Consider the following 18,162-nt stretch of genomic DNA (forward strand, 5'->3'; position numbering starts at 1 on the left):
CACTCTGGTCTCAGGCCAGGCCTCAAATCATCTGACTGCGGGTTCAGAGCCTAACCCACACCCTCCCTGTCCTGGGGCTTCCGTGATCTGCCTAGAGCACTGTCCTCCCGCCCTCGGCCCCGCCCCTGAGCAGCCCCCGCCCTCAGCCCCGCCCCACGCGCAACCCGCGGCCCCGCCCTCCCGTCCGCTGGCCCCGCCCACGCGCACGCCAGCCCGCCCGCGCGCCAGGCCCGGGCGGCGCCGACGCGCTTGGCGGGAGATAGAAAAGTTCTTCTGTGCGCGCCGGCGGCGGCGGCGGCGGTCGCAGCCACTTCGAGCCGCAGCGGGACCTCCGGCCACGCTGACGCATCGCATCACGGCCTCGGGGCCAGGAGCGGCCGGAGCAGCTCGTACATTGACCCCGGCCCGGCTCCCGCTCCGGGCTCAGCCGGCGGGCGGGCGAGCGCGGCGCGGCCCGGGCCGGGGGGATGTCTCGGCGGACGCGCGGGTGAGCGGAGCCGGGCTGCTGAGGGCCCCTCCCCCCTCCCCAGACCCCATCTCCCTTCACCCCGACCTCTGTCCCCACCCCCACCTTCGTCGTGGCCCTTCTGGGCTGGTCCGCGGTAGGGTTGGCAGGAAACGCAGCGTTCTGGGTCGCCTGACGCGAGGGCGCGCGTGAAGCCGAGGGTCTCTCCGCGGCCCCTCACTCTGCCACCCGGGCCTGCTGGGCCTCGGAGCCGGGGCGGGCAGGTCTCCTGGGACCCGGGCCAAGCCTTGCATGATGTCATTTTGTCTCCCGCCTAATTGCGGGATGGGGGTGGGACGGCGGTGTCAGCCGGCCTTTACCGAGGAGAGAGGCGACCTGTGGAGAAGTGATTCTCCAAGTGGAAGCGAGCGGGAGGCCAAAGGTTGAAAGACACTTGTCGTTCCAGCCTTTGGGGGTTCGGATCTGCCGGTGGGCATTTCTTAATGTTCTGGGAAGCACAGAGCGCCTCGAGCTCTCTCCCTCGACCTGGGAAGGATGCTGGGGTGGGGAGGGACTCTTTTGTCCTCCGCCACCTGGGTTCCGGGCCCCAACTCGGTTTAGTTTCGGAGACCTGCCTTCCAGTTACACATGAGTTTGGGGCCGCTGGGGTTGAGAGCGAGGGTAAAAGAGACTGATGTGTGTGGAGCCCGCTCTGAGCCAGCAGCCCCCAGAGCCGAGGCAAGAACTGCGGTCTCCATTTTACGTATCCCTCCAAGAGATTGAGTGGCAGAGGCAAGCCAGGATCCACGTCTGGGGGCTCCAGGTCCCTGTCGTACACCTCTGCGCCCGGTGCCTGGGCTCTGGGCTTCTCACCCAGTCTGGGAGTCGTGGAAGACCACGGGGTTCTGCCCTGCTCCCTCCCTGGATTCGTGCAGCCCAAATAACCATACCCCCCCCACCCCCACCCCCACCCCAACCCCCGCAGATGGTGTTGGCCTCTCAGGCCCAGCCCATAGAGAAGTAATGGTTACTGGCTTTCCCCAGAGTTCCTCTCAGCGAGGAAGCATCTGGTCCCTGGGCAGTGGTCAGGCTCCGGGTGTGTCTTCCTCAGGCCACGATTTCCCAGGGCAGCTCTAATTCCCAGGAGTTGTTGTTTTATGGGCAGGTACTTGTGTCAGGCCCTGTCCTGATTTCTGGTTCAGGAAGTGTTACTCCAGGCAACAGCAAAGCCCTGGACAGCCCCACCTCAGTCCTCTGCCACTTCTCCCTTGGGGCTCAGTGGAGGATCCCCCCCTCTCCCAGGTGAGGGATGGATTCTGCACCCTGGAACCCCACAGCATTCAGTTTGATTCCCGGCCACTCGCCGTAACCCTCCAATGCACCAGTGCTCTACTTCCTGCTCAGCTTCTGACTCACCCCACCTGGAGCAGAGCCCAGCACATGGAAGGGAGGGCACAGAGAGGCTGTGTTGGACCGACCCGTGCTTGCCCCCACTGACTTAGCCTCTGCTTTTCCGACTGGGGTTGCAACACGAGGACATGAAGGTGCGGGGTTTGGAGCCTGGCTCTGTGGACTTGGCAAGGGGCATAATCCCTGCGAGCCTCAGTTTTCACATCTATTAAATGGGGATAGTGAGAATGTGTGTGAAGGAGACTGTTAGCACCGTGTTGGTGATAGAAGTACATTACCTCACAGAATTCTCCCAGCCGTCCCATTAAATACACTCTTGGGGCACCAGAGTGTCCACACAGAAAGCCTTTCATCCTCCAAGGAACATTTGCTGAGCTTCTATTAGAAGCTAGGTGCTGGAGAACCACAGATTGTTTCTGTCAGAATGGAGTCTGGGGCAGTTGCTTTTCAAGCCAGCCTCCTCCCGTTATTAGTATCTTGTGGAATTTTTGCCTCTTTGTTGTTTCTGTCAGAATGGAGTCTGGGGCAGTTGCTTTTCAAGCCAGGCTCCTCCTGTTATTAGTATCTTATAGAATTTTTGCCTCTTACTTTGCTGTGGATTTGCCCCTGAGTTGGGTTGGGAATGACAAGACAAGGCTGAATTCCAGCTCCTTTTGTGACTGGTGTATTGCTGGATTCCTTTGCTACTTCTAAAAAATTTACTTATATTAGCATTTCTTATCCACTGAAAGGCAGCAGCTTTGCTTGTTTAGTCATTCATTCCTGAATCCAGCTGTTATGGAGCTAACATTTCTTTTTTTTTTTTTTTTTTTTTTTTGTCTTTTGTCTTTTGTTGTTGTTGTTGCTATTTCTTGGGCCGCTCCCACGGCATATGGAGGTTCCCAGGCTAGGGGATGAATCGGAGCTGTAGCCACCGGCCTACGCCAGAGCCACAGCAACGCGGGATCCGAGCCGCGTCTGCAACCTTCACCACAGCTCACGGCAACGCCGGATCGTTAACCCACTGAGCAAGGGCAGGGACCGAACCCGCGACCTCATGGTTCCTAGTCGGATTCGTTAACCACTGCGCCACGACGGGAACTCCGGAGCTAACATTTCTTAAGACTTTTGTTGCCCCCTCCCAAAGGCCCTACAGGTACAGCTGTGGAGGAGGTGGAGCCGACCTCTGTCCAGGTTGTCAAGGAGACAGGGAGTTGCAGATTAGGAGCCTAAGTTCTCAGACAGGATTTCCGAGGTGCCATGGGGAGGGTAGGAGTGACTAGGAAGAGGCTGAAAGGGGGAAAGGAACGTGGACACAGAGGAAAGTCCTCTTCCTGGTGTTCCCGTCGTGGCGCAGTGGTTAACGAATCCGACTAGGAACCATGAGGTTGCGGGTTCGGTCCCTGCCCTTGCTCAGTGGGTTAACGATCCGGCGTTGCCGTGAGCTGTGGTGTAGGTTGCAGACGTGGCTCGGATCCCGCGTTGCTGTGGCTCTGGCGTAGGCCGGTGGCTACAGTTCCGATTCAACCCCTAGCCTGGGAACCTCCATATGATATGCCGCGGGAGCGGCCCAAGAAATAGCAACAACAACAACAACAAAAAGACAAAAAAAAAAAGTCCTCTTCTTTTCTGCTCCTTGCTTGTTGGGAGACTGTAGGCTCTTCCCACTTACCGATGCCTGGCTTAGGAATGCACCTGACCAAGGTGACGTGATGGAGTTGGGAGTGTGCTCCTGTGAACACCAGGCATCCCTAGGGTGGATAGCATCATCTCCATTTTTGTAACCTTTACACCTGATGAAGTAGGAAGCTTTGGGAGCAACTTGGGAAATTACCTGTTAGAAAATAAAAACATCCAGAACTCAAAGCTGTTTGTCCTCTGATTTTTCTTTCTATGAACTAGGCCTCTGCATAGGCAAAGATTGAGGGGGGTGTGCAAAAGTGGACACAATTACTGAGATAATGTATTTAAAATGGTTTTCCCAAATAACCAATATTTCTTAAAATCCTGGTGTTTGATGATTACATACATCATCGGCTTTTATCCTTAAAATACCCATGCAAGTTTAAAAAGTTTCCTTATGGAAAAGAAAATATTAAATGGGTATCTGGTATTGAATATCATAATATTCTTGATGAAATATTTTTTTTTAATATACACTCTTTTTTAAAAAATTCTTTTTCATTATGGTTTATCTTAGAGCATTGACTATAGTTCTTTGTGCTATACAGTGGGACCTTGCTCTTTATCCCCTTCATGTATAGTAGCTTACATCTGCTAACCCCAACTTCCCAGTCCACTTCTCTCTCAACCCCCTGCCTCTGGGCAATCACAAGTCTTCTTCTTGTCCATGAGTCTGTTTCTATTTAGTAGATAGGTTTGTTTGTGTTATATTTTATTTTTTAATTTAATTTTTTTTTGTGTGTGTGTCTTTTTAGGGCCAAATCCATGGCCTATGGAAGTTCCCAGGCTAGGGGTTGAATCAGAGCCACGGCTGCCGGCCTATGCCACAGCCACAGCAATGCCATATCCTTAACCTGCCAGGCAGGACCAGGGATCGAACCTGCATCCTGGATACTAGTGGGGTTTGTTAACACTGAGCCACAACAGGAACTCCATTCGTGTTATATTTTAGATTCCACATATAAGTCATATGGTATTTGTCTTTCTCTTTCCAATTTACTTCATTTAATAGAATAATCTCTTGTGTTGCTGCGAATGGCATTTCATTTTTATGGCTGAGTAATATTCGTGTGTGTGTGTGTGTGTACAGATACATACATACATACATATATATATACTACATCTTTTTCTGTTCATCTGTCAATGGACATTTAGGTTGTTTCCCTGGCTTGGCTGTTGTGAATAGTGCTGCACTAAACATAGGGGTGCATGTGTCTTTTTGAATTATAGTTTACATGATATATGCCCAGTGGGATTGCTAAGGTAACTCTATCCTTAGTTTTTTGTTTTTGTTTTTTTTTAAGGGCTGCACCTGCGGCATATGGAGGTTCCCAGGCTAGGGGTCGAATCGGAGCTAGAGCTGCTAGCCTACGCCACAGCCACAGCAACATAGGATCCGAGCCACATCTGCGACCTATACCAGAGCTCATGGCAATGCCAGATCCTAACCTACTGAGCAAGGCCAGGGATCAAACCTGCAACCTCATGGTTCCTAGTTGGATTCGTTTCCGCTGTGCCACAACGGGAACTCCACTATCCTTAGTGTTCTGAGGAACCTCCTTACTGTTTTCCATTCTGGCTGCTTGGTGAAGTCCTAACTTCTTTTTTCTTGTAGCTTTTGATATTATTAGGATTTTACTGAAAGTAAAAGAATAAAGGAAGAAAAAAATCCCATAACCCCATTTCATTAAAAAATTTAAAAAAAGAGGAGGGTGGAAGTACTTACATTTTATCTACAGTAAAAGCCTGCCTCCCCAGAACTTTTCCCCAGAGGTCCCTGGCCACTGCCCACACTGTCCATGATGTAGCAGCAGATGGAGGCACATGTCCTTGACCTTCAGCTTACTTGCCCTGCAGGGAGGAGCTGGATGAGCTGCACTACCAGGACACAGATTCAGACGTGCCAGAGCAGCGAGACAGCAAATGCAAGGTCAAATGGACTCAGGAGGAGGTGAGTGACATTGAGAGGCAATTGTGGGGGCGAGCGGGGTGGGGGATGAAGGAGGTAATGGCAGTTGAGGGGTTGGACCGAAAACTGAGCCTGGGGTGTGTCTGCCTGACACCCCAACTGGTGCAAAGAAGAGGAGGAGCCAACGAAAGAAGAGGATGGGCCCTCTGGTTCTCCTCGATGCTTCTCAGAGCATTCCCAGGTACTCTTCAGTACTTAGGACTTTTGGGGGCATGTGCCTCTCAGACCTCAGGGCCAGCAATTGCTATTGTGTCTCTCAGAAGCTGGCGTATTCTGCATTGTGGACATTAATTGTGTTTTTTCTCTTTTAACTGCTAGGAGGTTTAGCCATATCGGCAACACCCCTCTTTATTGTTATTTTATTTTATTTTACTTATTTTTTTTTTTTGCCATTTCTTGGGCCATTCCCATGGCATATGGAGGTTCTCAGGCTAGGGGTCGAATCAGAGCTGTAGCTGCAGACCTATGCCAGAGCCACAGCAACGTGGGATCCGAGCCGCGTTTGCGACCTACACCAGAGTTCATGGCAATGCCAGATCTTTAACCCACTGAGGGAGGCCAGGGATCGAACCCGCAACCTCATGGTTCCTAGTCGGATTCGTTAACCACTGAGCCATGACGAGAACTCCTCTTTATTGTTATTTAAAAAAATTGTATTGTGTCTATGATACCAAGCTCTGGATTAATTTTCTTTTTATTCTTTAATCAAGTTTATGGAAGTATAACTTAGATACAGTCAAATGCACCTTTTGTTTTTTCAGCCGCACCCACAGCATATGGAAGTTTCAAGGGCCAGGGATCAAATCCATGCTACAGCAGTGACGATGCCAGATCCTTTAACCGCTAGGCCACCAGGAATTTTTCAGATGCACCTTCTTACCTTCTTTTTTTTTTTTTTTTTTTTTTTTTTGCTATTTCTTGGGCCGCTCCTGTGGCATATGGAGGTTCCCAGGCTAGGGGTTAAATCGGAGCTGTAGCCACCGGCCTACGCCAGAGCCACAGCAACGCGGGATCCGAGCCGCGTCTGCAGCCTACACCACAGCTCACGGCAATGCCGGATCATTAACCCACTGAGCAAGGGCAGGGACCGAACCTGCAACCTCATGGTTCCTAGTCGGATTCGTTAACCACTGCGCCACGATGGGAACTCCAGATGCACCTTCTTAAAGTAAATTGTTCCAACAGTTTTGACAAATGTATATTACCCACCTAAGCAATGCCCTGATTATCCCAGGACTTCCCTTTGTGATCCATCTTTCCCAGCTCCAGGTAGTCACCCATCCAATGTTACCAATGCATTTTACCTTTTTTCTTGAATGTCCTATAAATGAAATCATACAGTCATACTCTTTTCTATCTGGCTTTTGTTTGGCACGATGTGGTATGATTCAGCTATTTGTTCATTTTTTATTGCTGAATAATATTCCCTTGTGTGACTAGTCTATAGTATGTTTCACTAGCTGATGGGCATTTGGGCTGTTAAGTTTTTGGCTATTGTGGGTAGAGCTACTGCGAAAATTCTTGCTTATGTCTTTTGAGAATTATGTTATCACTTTTTTTTTTTTTTTTTTTTTTTTTTGTATTTTCGCCTTTTCTAGGGGCACTCCCGTGGCATATGGAGGTTCCCAGGCTGGGGGTCTAATCGGAGCTGTAGCTTCTGGCCTACACCAGAGCCACAGCAATGCGGGATCCGAGCTATGTCTGCGACCTACACCACAGCTCATGGCAACGCCAGATCCTTAACCCACTGAGCAAGGCCAGAGATCGAACCTACAACCTCATGATTTCTAGTCTGATTCGTTAACCACTGAGCCACGATGGGAACTCTTGTTTTCACTTTTCTAAAGAGAATATTTAGGTACACTCATGGGGTAGGTATATATGTTTAGTTTTAGAGAAACTGCCAGATCTTTTCTAACTTGGTTGTACCATTTTGAACTCCTACTGGCCTTATCTTTTATTCTACCTCTCTTTCCTTGGATGTGTTTTTATTTATTTATTTATTTATTTATTTATCTATCTATCTTTTTAGGGCTATACCAGCATATACAGGTTCCCAGGCTTGGAGTCAAATCAAAGCTGCAGCTGCTGACCTATGTCACAGCTATAGCAACTCAGGATCTGAGCCGTGTCTGCGACCTACACCACAGCTCTTGGCAATGCCAGGTCCTTAACCCACTGAGTGTGGCCAGGGGTTGAACTCGTGTCCTTATGAATACTAGCTGCATTCATTACCACTGCACCACAATGGATGTGTTTAAAGTAATTTTTGTTTCCTCTTAACCTGCTCTGTGAGTTGTAAAACCCTCTTAAATCATCATAGATGTTTCTGCAGAGGAGTGCTAAACCAGCCTTTTCTGTTCATCCTATTGTGGACCAGGGCTGCATTCTGCTCTTGAGGCTTGGAAGAGTAAGATAGGTCCCTACGCCAGAGCATCTCTGCCTGGGATGGAGAGAGAAGACTATGCCCAGGCTTGTGGATATGCCGTGGTCTTCATGGTGCTGGCAGGACCAGTGTCCTTTGCGCTCCCCGTGGGATCTCTTCTCTCTTACACTAAGCCTCGTAGATGTAGGAGGCACCTGTGATTGTTGAAATGCCTTTAGAAGTCGAGGTTGCTGTTGTCTGAGAGATTAGGAAAAGTTTCATTCATGAGTAAGGATTTGGAAAGTCAGTTCGGGAGGTGTGCAACATGGTAGCTGGTAAGTCAGACTAGGAAGTGGGTTTTAGGTGAAGAACAACTAGTAGAGGAGCCCTTATTTGCCTGGAGGGAAGTATCTTTGAAGAGGAGGAGTGATTGATTTAGATGGAAAGATCCGAATGGCGTCCAATCCTGAAAGGCCCTGAGAAGCTCAGAGATGTAGGATTATTTGGCTGGCAGCATGGAGCCATCAGAGGTTTTGTTTTTGTTTTTCTTTTCAGGGCCATACCTGCTGCATATGGAGGTTCCCAGGCTGGGGGTCAAATCGGAGCTATAGCTGCCGGCCTACACCACAGCTACAGCAACGCAGGATCTGAGCCGCATCTGCGACCTACACCACAGCTCACAGCAATGCCAAATCCTTAATCCACTGAGCGAGGCCAGGGATCAAACCCTCGTCCTCATGGATACTAGCCGGGTTTGTTAACCACTGAGCCACGATGGGAGCTCCAGCATCTGCTTCCCTTTTGCCTGGATGTCCCACCAGAGCGGGCAGCTCTTTTGCTAGTGGCTGGCTCCCATGCCTGGTGCATAGTAGGCGATCATTTCATGGCCTGAATGGACGAGTGAGGCTGTTGCCTTTGGAGAGGGCTCTGTTGTGAGCACCTGCTTTCTGCCTGTGTGTGAGCTGAGCCCTCTGTCTTTCTGGCTTTGGCAGGACGAGCAGCTGAGGGCCCTGGTGAAGCAATTTGGGCAGCAAGACTGGAAGTTCCTGGCCAGCCACTTTCCCGTGAGTGCAGCCTCTCCACGCCCCTTCGCCCAGGACAGTGGGCCTGGGACAGACTTTTTGTCAAGGAGAAGAAAAGGGAGTTCCTCACCAAGCCCGCCTAGATCCCCCAACAAAATGATCTTGTAGCTTTCCTAGGCCCTTTCTTCCCAAACGGGCATCCAAGGCACCCTGCTATGGGCCTTTGCACACGGAACCCGGGGGCCTTAGGCCCCATGATCATTCAGTCAGATCAGTGGCATATTTGCATTGTCTTCCTGCAAGTCAGGAGTGAGTTGTTGCTTGGTTTCTCAACCGTGAGACTGAAACTGAAGGGAAACCAACTTGCACAGGCTTCATGGTGAGGCCCCCGAAGAGCTGGCTAGTGCCACCACATCCAGTGTCCGGAGGCTTCCAGTCCCCTTGAGGTCCCCCAGCCCCAGCACTGCAGGCGTGTGGCGGGGAGGGGATGCGGCAGGAGCTGCTGCCTAGCTTATTTCCTGGGTCACTCGGGCAGCTCGGGGACTAAGTCACCAGACCCTTCTGCCCCTTTCCTCACTGTCCCGCCTCCCATAAACTTCAGGGAAATAGCGCCTTCCCAGAAGCAAGCAAGGATCCCTGACGTGTCTCGCAGGCTGGTGTGGGGCTGTGGCTTCCCACGGGGTTCTGGGTTTGCCTGGTTCTATTGGACCCTCCGGTAACAAAGGGAAGCCACGTGTGTTCTGATCCATGGGCGTGTGGTGTGTGGTGATGCAGGGAGTAAGACAGAACCCCTCCCCCAAGTGCAGCCCGGAGCCACCCTCCCAGGAGTTCTCACGGGTGCCTGTGCTCTTCCAGAACCGCACTGACCAGCAGTGCCAGTACCGGTGGCTGAGGGTCTTGAATCCAGACCTCGTCAAGGGGCCATGGACCAAAGAGGAGGACCAGAAGGTAACTCCCAGGACAGGGCCTTCTACCCGGGGCGGGGGGGGGGTGTGTGTGGGCTTCACCCACACCAGGGGGTCAAGGGTCTGAGGCTGCCCTCCAGGTTGGCTGACCTTGGGTGTGTGACAGCCCCTTGGACGGTGCTGAGGTGGGGGAGGGCGGGGCCCGTGGGCCTCATGGCAGTTTTCCCCCAAGGTCATCGAGCTGGTCAAGAAGTACGGCACGAAGCAGTGGACACTGATCGCCAAGCACCTAAAGGGCCGGCTGGGGAAGCAGTGCCGCGAGCGCTGGCACAACCACCTCAACCCCGAGGTGAAAAAGTCCTGCTGGACGGAGGAGGAGGACCGCATCATCTGCGAGGCCCACAAGGTGCTGGGCAACCGCTGGGCTGAGATTGCCAAGATGCTTCCAGGGAGGTGAGCTGCGGCCGGGGCGGGCAGGGCAGGGCACCCACTGCCTTTGGGGGGTGTCCCAAGGTCTAGTCTGATTCCTCTGGAGTTGTTCACGTTTCCCAGGAGCAAATGCTTCCTTCTGATTCTTGGCGGGGGTGGTGGGGAGGAGGGGGCTGCTGCGCCTGGCTACAGGGAGTCTGGAGCAGAGGAGGGCAGGGCCCTGGGGGCTCCTACTCACTGTGGAGGTTCTCATCTGGTTTCCCTCCAGGCTCTGTGCCATCTCTGCCCTGTGGTATGGCCAGGGTTGCCTGGGCATTTTTCCTAGAGATTAAGCCTCTTTCCCTCCTGCCTGTGAGGTCAGGACCAGGATCTAGATGCCTGAAGCCCTGCTCCTCACTGGGCCTGGTCCCTCCAAGCCCTGGGCCTCTTGGAATTCTGTTCTGCAGGGAGCAACATGATGACTTGGCTCCATTTTTGTCAGAATCTTCCAGGGTCAACTTCCAGTCTCTTAGATGCTTACTGCTCCTCCAATGGCTTTCCATCTTCTGGAAACTTACAAAAATTTCTGACTTGCTGCTGTCTTCTACCCTGCTCTCTGTCTGTGTGCATTTTTACCTTATTTTAGTTTTAACCCTTTCTTGGCTATGGCAATTTGGTCCTGGGAGGGAGAGGAGAGAAAATGCCAGTCTAATTCCCCTGGAGTCTGGAGTCATCTGTGTCCAAAACTCAAACCCCCATATGTTATCCTTTTGGCGCTTCTTCTAACACTCGGGTCAAGGACTCAGGCCTCTTTCCCGATGCCTTCACCTTCACTCACCCGTTGGGCCTTAGCTGCTCTGCCCTCCTTCCTCCCTCAGATGCCGTGAGCTCGCTTCTGAGAAGGATGCGTTGTGCTCCTGGCAGCCTGAATGCCACCTGCCTTGTGCCCGTCCTGTCGTGTGGCCAGCATGCTCTCACCATTCAGTTCCTGCTGGGAGTGTTATTTCCTCAGGGAAGGTGGCTCTGTCCTTCCTTCCTGTGGTCGGTTCCTGGCCACCTTCCCATAGTGCCCAGACCTCTGCCTGGTCAGCGCCATGCCATGACGGCCTGCAGCAGGAGTGGTCAGAGATCCAGACCCTGCTCTGAGACTGGTGGCTCTGTCCACCGTTATCCTCCGTTCACACTGCAGGGGAAAAGCATCCCAGAGAAGGAGCTGTGTCGGCACTTCTGCGGTGCTATAGGTCTGTGCCCCTGCACAGCTGTCCCAGTTCACACCGCTGTCCTGCTACTCTGCTCCTCTGTCCTGTTGTCCCCATCTGCGTCTCCCCATCCACGCTTCCCTGCGCCGAGCTACCGCTGTGCTGCTCTGCTTCTGTAGGGTGGGACTGCTCTGATTTATATGACTATATATGTTTCCTTGTTTATATTTCAGCAAGTAATGGAAGTTGATGTAGTTTTCTGATTCTCCAGGTAAAAAAGAGACCCAGCAGGTTAAGACCCCAACTAGTATCCATGAGGATGTGGGTTCCATCCCTGGCCTCACTTAGTGGGTTAAGGATCCGGCATTCCTTGAGCTGTGGTGTAGGTCACAGATTCTGCTCAGATCCGGTGTTGCTGTGGCTGTGGTGTAGGCTGGCAGCTGCGGCTCTGATCGACCCCTAGCCTGGGAACCTCCATATGCTGCAGGTGCAGCCCGAAAAAAATTAAAAGGAAAAAAGAGCCGAGGCTCAACGTGGTTGGCAGTGGACCCTCTCTCCTCTAGCTTTGCCCTCTTTGGCCATTTTTCCCTCTGTGGAAGGTGAGAGGGCTTGTGTTCCAGGTCACTGAGCCTCAGCACCAGGGCCCTTAACCAGGTGCTTGCTGATGGTCCCTGCAGGTGCCCAGTGAGCAGGAAAGGGAATGAGAGTTCCCCAGAACATTTCAGCATGTCAGGATTTTTACCCTGTCGGCTGAACGAGACCTTTGCCTGTCTCGCTAAGGTGTGTGGAGATGCTCCATGGATCATTACAGGCTGGAGCACGTTAACTTCGTCTTAGAGCTAAAAGCCCTTAGAACTCCTCAAGCCAAATCCTTGTTTACAGAAGTGGGAACTCAGCTCAGGGAGCTTAGTGATGTGCCTGGTGGTGCATGGGCCCCAGGGCTGGGGTCAAAGGTCCTCGGTTGGCCCCTGCAGGACAGACAATGCTGTGAAGAATCACTGGAACTCCACCATCAAGAGGAAAGTGGACACGGGAGGCTTCCTGAGTGAGTCCAGAGACTGCAAACCCCCCATGTACTTGCTGCTGGAGCTGGAGGACAAGGACCGCCAGAGTGCGCCCCCCTCGGAAGGCCAGGTGAGCCGGGGCCCCGGATGGCTTGGCCAGAGGGCTGACGTTGGTTAGTTGGTTTTCGTGTGTATCTGATGTCATCTCATCCACTCCTGCTTCTCCCTCTTTTCCTGTTCCATGGCTGTTTCGTAAGCCTCCACAGGATCCCCGTGTGGCCGCATGTCTCTCACCAGGGCTTTCCCTTTGGCACCTGTGCCCACGCCCTGCACTCATCTGCCCCTGGGTGAAGGATGCCAAGCAGATCTCAGATGGAGGGTTAGGTGGGGATGTCCAGAGTCTCTTCCTGTCCTTTGTCAACAGCTTCCTTCCTACTCTTTCCAGGCTTTTCATAAAAAAGTATGTGTGCAATTAAAAAAGAAAATCAGATTTATTGACGTACAGTTCGTATACAGTAAAATGCATGGTGTTTCGTGTATAGGTCTGAGTCATGACAGAAACAGACTTGTAACCACCACCGCAATCAAGACAGAACGTCTCCGTCACTTCCCAAATTCTCTTGTGCGCCTTTCAGTCCTTCTCCCATCTTTAGCCCCTTTCATTTGTTTTCTGTCCCTTTAATTTTCCAGAAAGTCATATCATATGGTGTTACACTTGGACTCATTAACCCCAGAGCATACTTTTAAAAATTGAAGTGTAGTTGATTTACAGCGTTGTAATAGTTTCAGGTGTTTGTTGCTATTTTTAAACTATCTCTTACGATTTTTTTTTTTGGCTTTTCGACTTTTCTAGGGCCACTCCTTTGGCATGTAGAGGTCCCCAGGCTAGGGGTCTAATCGGTGCTGTAGCCACCGGCCTACGCCACAGCCACAGCAACACGGGATCCAAGCCGCGTCTGTGACCTACACCACAGCTCACGGCAACCCGGGATCCTTAACCCACTGAGCAGGGATCGAATCCCAAACTTCATGGTTCCTAGTCGGATTCGTTAACCACTGGAACTCCAAGTAATCGTGAACTATTGAATAATCCTTTTTAACACTCCCCCTACCTTTTTGGTACCAGCTAGATAAGCTAATAACTTGTTCACTGCTCCAGTTCTGCTGAACTGTAACAACACTCTGCTGAAGCACTGTATCATGTTTTTGCCTCTATTTCTGGATTTTTAAGCTTCAGAGACTCCCTTGTTTCCCAAATAGGAAAGCACCTAAGGGGTAATAGCCAAGAAAGGTGTAAATTGAAAAGTAAAAGGACCCGCCCCTTTGGCTCCCCTTGCATTGTTCAACCAGAGGAATTCACTTCTTAGTAATGTGTCTTCCAGGTTTATATTTCTGTTTAAAGAAAAAGCATCCTTGCCACAAAGGGAAGCAAAGCACATCAGCAAACACAGAGGGGTCATCTTTCAGGATAGGGCAGAGCGGACAGTATCAGAAAGTCCTCCCTGGCTGGGAATCAGTTTTCTTGACTTTGTTTTTACCCGCCAGACTTCTGCGGTGGGGAGAGTTGGCTCTGCTGAAACGGGAGGAACCCCAGCCCTTGATCTGAGCCCTCTGCTTCAGGTTTCAGCCTCTCCACTCTCATTTTAATGGTTCTATTGTGCTGCTAATTTATTTAATTACAGTTACCTCCCACTTTCTGTTAGAAACAAAACCTGAATGACCGTCTTTGTAGCTAAATCACTGCTCCCTGGCTCAGTTGTTTCTTGAGAAATTCCTGCAGGTGGATGGGCACATTTTTAAAAAACTTTAATACATTCTGCTAGATCATGTGCCCAGCCTGTAAATCTCAACTTCCAGAGAGGATGTATTGTTCAATGTATTTGCCAACATTATTATTGAGGGTACTAAGTTTAAAATGAGATTATGTCTACTGTCTTACAAAATCTACTTAAATCTTTCGACCTTGTATGCATACAGACCTTTACACCATTATATCTCATCATTTTGTCTATTGATACTGGAAAGATGATACCGGGAGTCCGGGATCTTTTTGATGGCAATCGAAGAATGAACTCCGAGGAACACACAGGCAGCAAGCAAGCAAAGTCTTTATTACAGGAAAGCAAATAGCTCCCAAGACTGCTGGGAAGGGGAAGAAGAGCCCCCTTTCTCTATTGTCCTATAGGGGTTTTTATCCTTTAAACATGGGGGAGTACCAACGTGGGGTCCAGAAAGATGTGGCTTTCTCCCATTGGCCTTATTGGCCTTGTTCAATTACTGATAGCAGTCCTTATCCAATAGGGTCTTAGGGGTGGAAATGTCCCGTAAGTCTCATAGTCTTTGCCCTTTTCTTCTGTAAACTGAGTCATAGGGGATTATGGATTAATGTCCATCTGGGCGTAGGTACCCTCCCTATAGTAAATAAGCCCTGTGGGGCTGTTCCTCCTGGAGCCCTTAAGCCACAAATGTTAATCAATGGCCATATCAAAGAATGCATCAAAGCGCATGCATCCACGTGACTACCTGCCTCAGTATTTCCTGTTGATGAACATTTGTCACCGTACATCTGTCACCATATATGCTTCAGTGAACATCACTGTTTTAATTCTTTGTCCACATGCCTATTTACGTATGCGGAATGCTTGGTCAAACAGCGTGGACATATAAAATTTTCATAAGCATCACCAAATTGCCACCCTGGGGGCTGTGCCGTTCTCCACACTGTAGTCCCTACTGGTTATGATTGTACAAAATATCTTTGCCAGTTTTATGAGCAACAGGGGAGTGTCATTGCTTGATTTCGATTTCTTTTACTAGTTGACTGTTTTCCCTTAATGTATTAGTTTGTCTTTGTCTTTTTCTCAGTCATTTGTGAACTTTTATTTCTACGTTAAGTATTTTACTCCTTCATCATATAATAACTGCTTTTCCACCTTTTATTGATAGCTTCCTCCTTATTTTATAAAGGTGTAATTTTCAGACAGTAAAATTCACCGCTTTCAGGAGACAGTTCTTTTGACATGTAAACATTACCACAGTCAAGATTTAGGGCATTTCCATCACCCCCTACAGTTCTTAAGTGTAGTTGCCACCTGCTGGCAACTGCTTACCTGTTTTCTGTCTCTGTAGGTTTGTCTTTGCAAGAGTGTCTTGTAAATGTAGTCATATAATTGGTACTCTTGCACGTCTGGTTTCATTCACTTGGTGTAACGCATTTAAGATTCATCCTTCTGCTGTGTGTATTAATGATTTGTTCCATTTTGTGGCCAAGTGATATTCTTTCGTGTGGACTTACTACACTTTATCTCTTTACCAGCTGAAGGACATTCATGGGTGCCAGCTAGTGTTTAACAATGAAGCTGCAGGAGTTCCCTTTGTGGCTCAGCAGAAACGAACCAATTAGTATCCATGAGGATGTGAGCTTGATCCCTGGCTCTGCTCAGTGGGTTAAGGCTCTGGCGTTGCTGTGAGCTATGGTGTAGGTCGCAGACAGCTTGGATCCAGAGTTGCTATGGCTGTGGTGTAGGCCGGCAGCTGCATCTCTGATATGGCCCCTGGCCTTTAAACATGCGTATGCCACAGGTGCGGCCCTAAAAAAAAATAAAAATAAAACTGAAGCTGCTATAAACATGTACAGGTTTTTGTGTGAACCTAAGTTTTCGTTTCCCTTGGGTAAATATCGAGGATTGAGATTGTCGGATCATATGATAAGTATATGCTGACCTTTATTAGAAATTGCTGAAGTGTGTTTTCAAAGTGGTTGTTTTCTGAAGTAGGAATCCTGTTGGTAGCTTTTAAATAGTATTCATGACATTCTTCTGGCCTGTTATAGCACTTAAAAGTTTTTAAATCAGATCAGCTCCTATCTCTCTCTTTTTTTGTCCTTTTTAGGGCTGCACCTGTGACATATGGAGGTTCCCAAGCTAGGGCTCAGAGCTACAGCTGCCAGCCTACACCACAGCCACAACAACTTGGGGTCCAAGTTGCATTCTCGACCTACATCACCGCTCACGGCAACGCCAGATCCTTTAACCCACTGATCAAGGCCAGGGATCGAACCTGTATCCTCATGGATACTAGTTGGGTTCGTTACTTCTGAGCCACAACAGGAACTCCCTGTCTCTTTTTCTTCCTTTGCTTATCTCACAAACCTTTTCCATTCTGTTCCCTTGACGATGATGGCAGTGATAGCAACTAGTACAGCTGAGTGGTTTTCACACAGTTGTTGATCTATGAGACCTTCCTGCTTAGTAAACCTCAGTGTCCTCATTTTATCGGCAAGGAAACTGACCCTCATCTCACAGCCTGCCTGGGCTGGGAAATGGCAAAGCCCTGTCTGCGTCCAGAGCTCATGTTCTCCCCCTGATTTCCACGGTGCCCACCGCCTCGCCGATCACACGGGACCCTGCTCCTCACTCTGGCTCAGGCCCTTGTTAATCACATGTGCTGTTTATAAGGATCCTCAGGGACTGTCAGGTTAACGTGTCAAGTTAACCCTATTGCTGCAGATGATTTCAATCATTTTTCAAACTTTCATTTTGAAATAATGTTAAACATACTGAAAAGCTATAAGAAGAGTGTTCCCATATACCCTTTACTGATTTTAATAATTTTTAACATTTGCCAGATTAGCTTTATCTCTCCGTGTATACATTTTTTTTCTTTTTGGCCAGCCCTTGGCATGTGGAAGTTCCTGGGCCAGAGATCTAACCTGTGCTGCATCAGTGACAGCACTGGATCCCTTAAATATATATGTAGAGAGATATATATATATATATGGTCTTTTTTGCTATTTCTTGGGCCGCTCCCGTGGCATATGGAGGTTCCCAGGCTAGGGGTTGAATTGGAGCTGTAGCCACCGGCCTACGCCAGAGCCACAGCAACATGGGATCCGAGCCATGTCTGCGACCTACACCACAGCTCACAGCAACGCTGGATCGTTAACCCACTGAGCAAGGGCAGGGACCGAACCCGCAACTTCATGGTTCCTAGTCGGATTTGTTAACCACTGCGCCACGACGGGAACTCCTATATGTATTTTTTAAATCGAATTATTTGAGAATTAGTTCCTCACATGGTGCCGTTTATGCCTTAATGCTTGAGTGCATGGTCCCTAAAAATAAGGACATTCACCTGTGTAACCACAGTACGTATTTGGAACTTAACATTGGTTCAGGGCTTTGAACTAGTCTGCCGTCCATATTCCATTTTCTTCCTGTCCACAGTACAATCCAGGATTAGACACTGTTTTGTTGTCATACCTCTTTCATCCACTTCTTCAGCCTTTCTTAGCCTTTCACAATGCTGATATTTCTGAAGCATAAGGTGAGGCTGGTTATGTTACAGTTTGAGTTCACTTGAGTTTCCTTGTTACTAGAATCAGGTTGTGCATTTTTAGCTGGAATATGGCATAGTTTATATCTTATAACAGAGATGCAAACTGCGTGCCCTGTGTCCACCAGGGGAGTCTTGTGACCAGCTGGCCCCCAGCGTTCCCTGCCCTGAAGGAGGAGGAGAGCAGTGAGGAGGAGGCCACAGCAGCCGCCCCCTCCCAGGAGCAGGAGCCTGTCCCCGCAGAGCCGGACGGGGTGCGGACACCAGAGCCCCTGGAGGACTTCCCCAAGCGTGAGGACCAGGAGGGCTCCCCGCCGGAAACCAGCCTACCCTACAAGTGGGTGGTGGAGGCCGCAAACCTCCTCATCCCTGCTGTGGGGTCCAGCCTCTCCGAAGCCCTGGACTTGATCGAGTCGGTAATGTTGGTCACAGCGCTTCA

At 50.0% G+C, this 18,162-nt stretch overlaps 1 protein-coding gene across 1 annotated transcript in view; it reads left to right on the top strand.

Moving 5' to 3' along the window:
- MYBL2 (MYB proto-oncogene like 2) overlaps positions 259–18,162 on the top strand; it is a 31,685-nt gene continuing 13,781 nt past the window's right edge. The window contains 7 exon segments of the mRNA NM_001244469.1: positions 259–487; positions 5,375–5,468; positions 8,844–8,915; positions 9,729–9,821; positions 10,011–10,231; positions 12,360–12,519; positions 17,852–18,139. Of these exon segments, the coding sequence (NP_001231398.1) occupies positions 468–487; positions 5,375–5,468; positions 8,844–8,915; positions 9,729–9,821; positions 10,011–10,231; positions 12,360–12,519; positions 17,852–18,139 (948 nt within the window). The 5' untranslated portion in view covers positions 259–467.

The sequence above is a fragment of the Sus scrofa genome, chromosome 17 (genome assembly GCF_000003025.6).
Source record: "Sus scrofa isolate TJ Tabasco breed Duroc chromosome 17, Sscrofa11.1, whole genome shotgun sequence".
Classification (NCBI taxonomy): Eukaryota; Metazoa; Chordata; class Mammalia; order Artiodactyla; family Suidae; genus Sus; species Sus scrofa.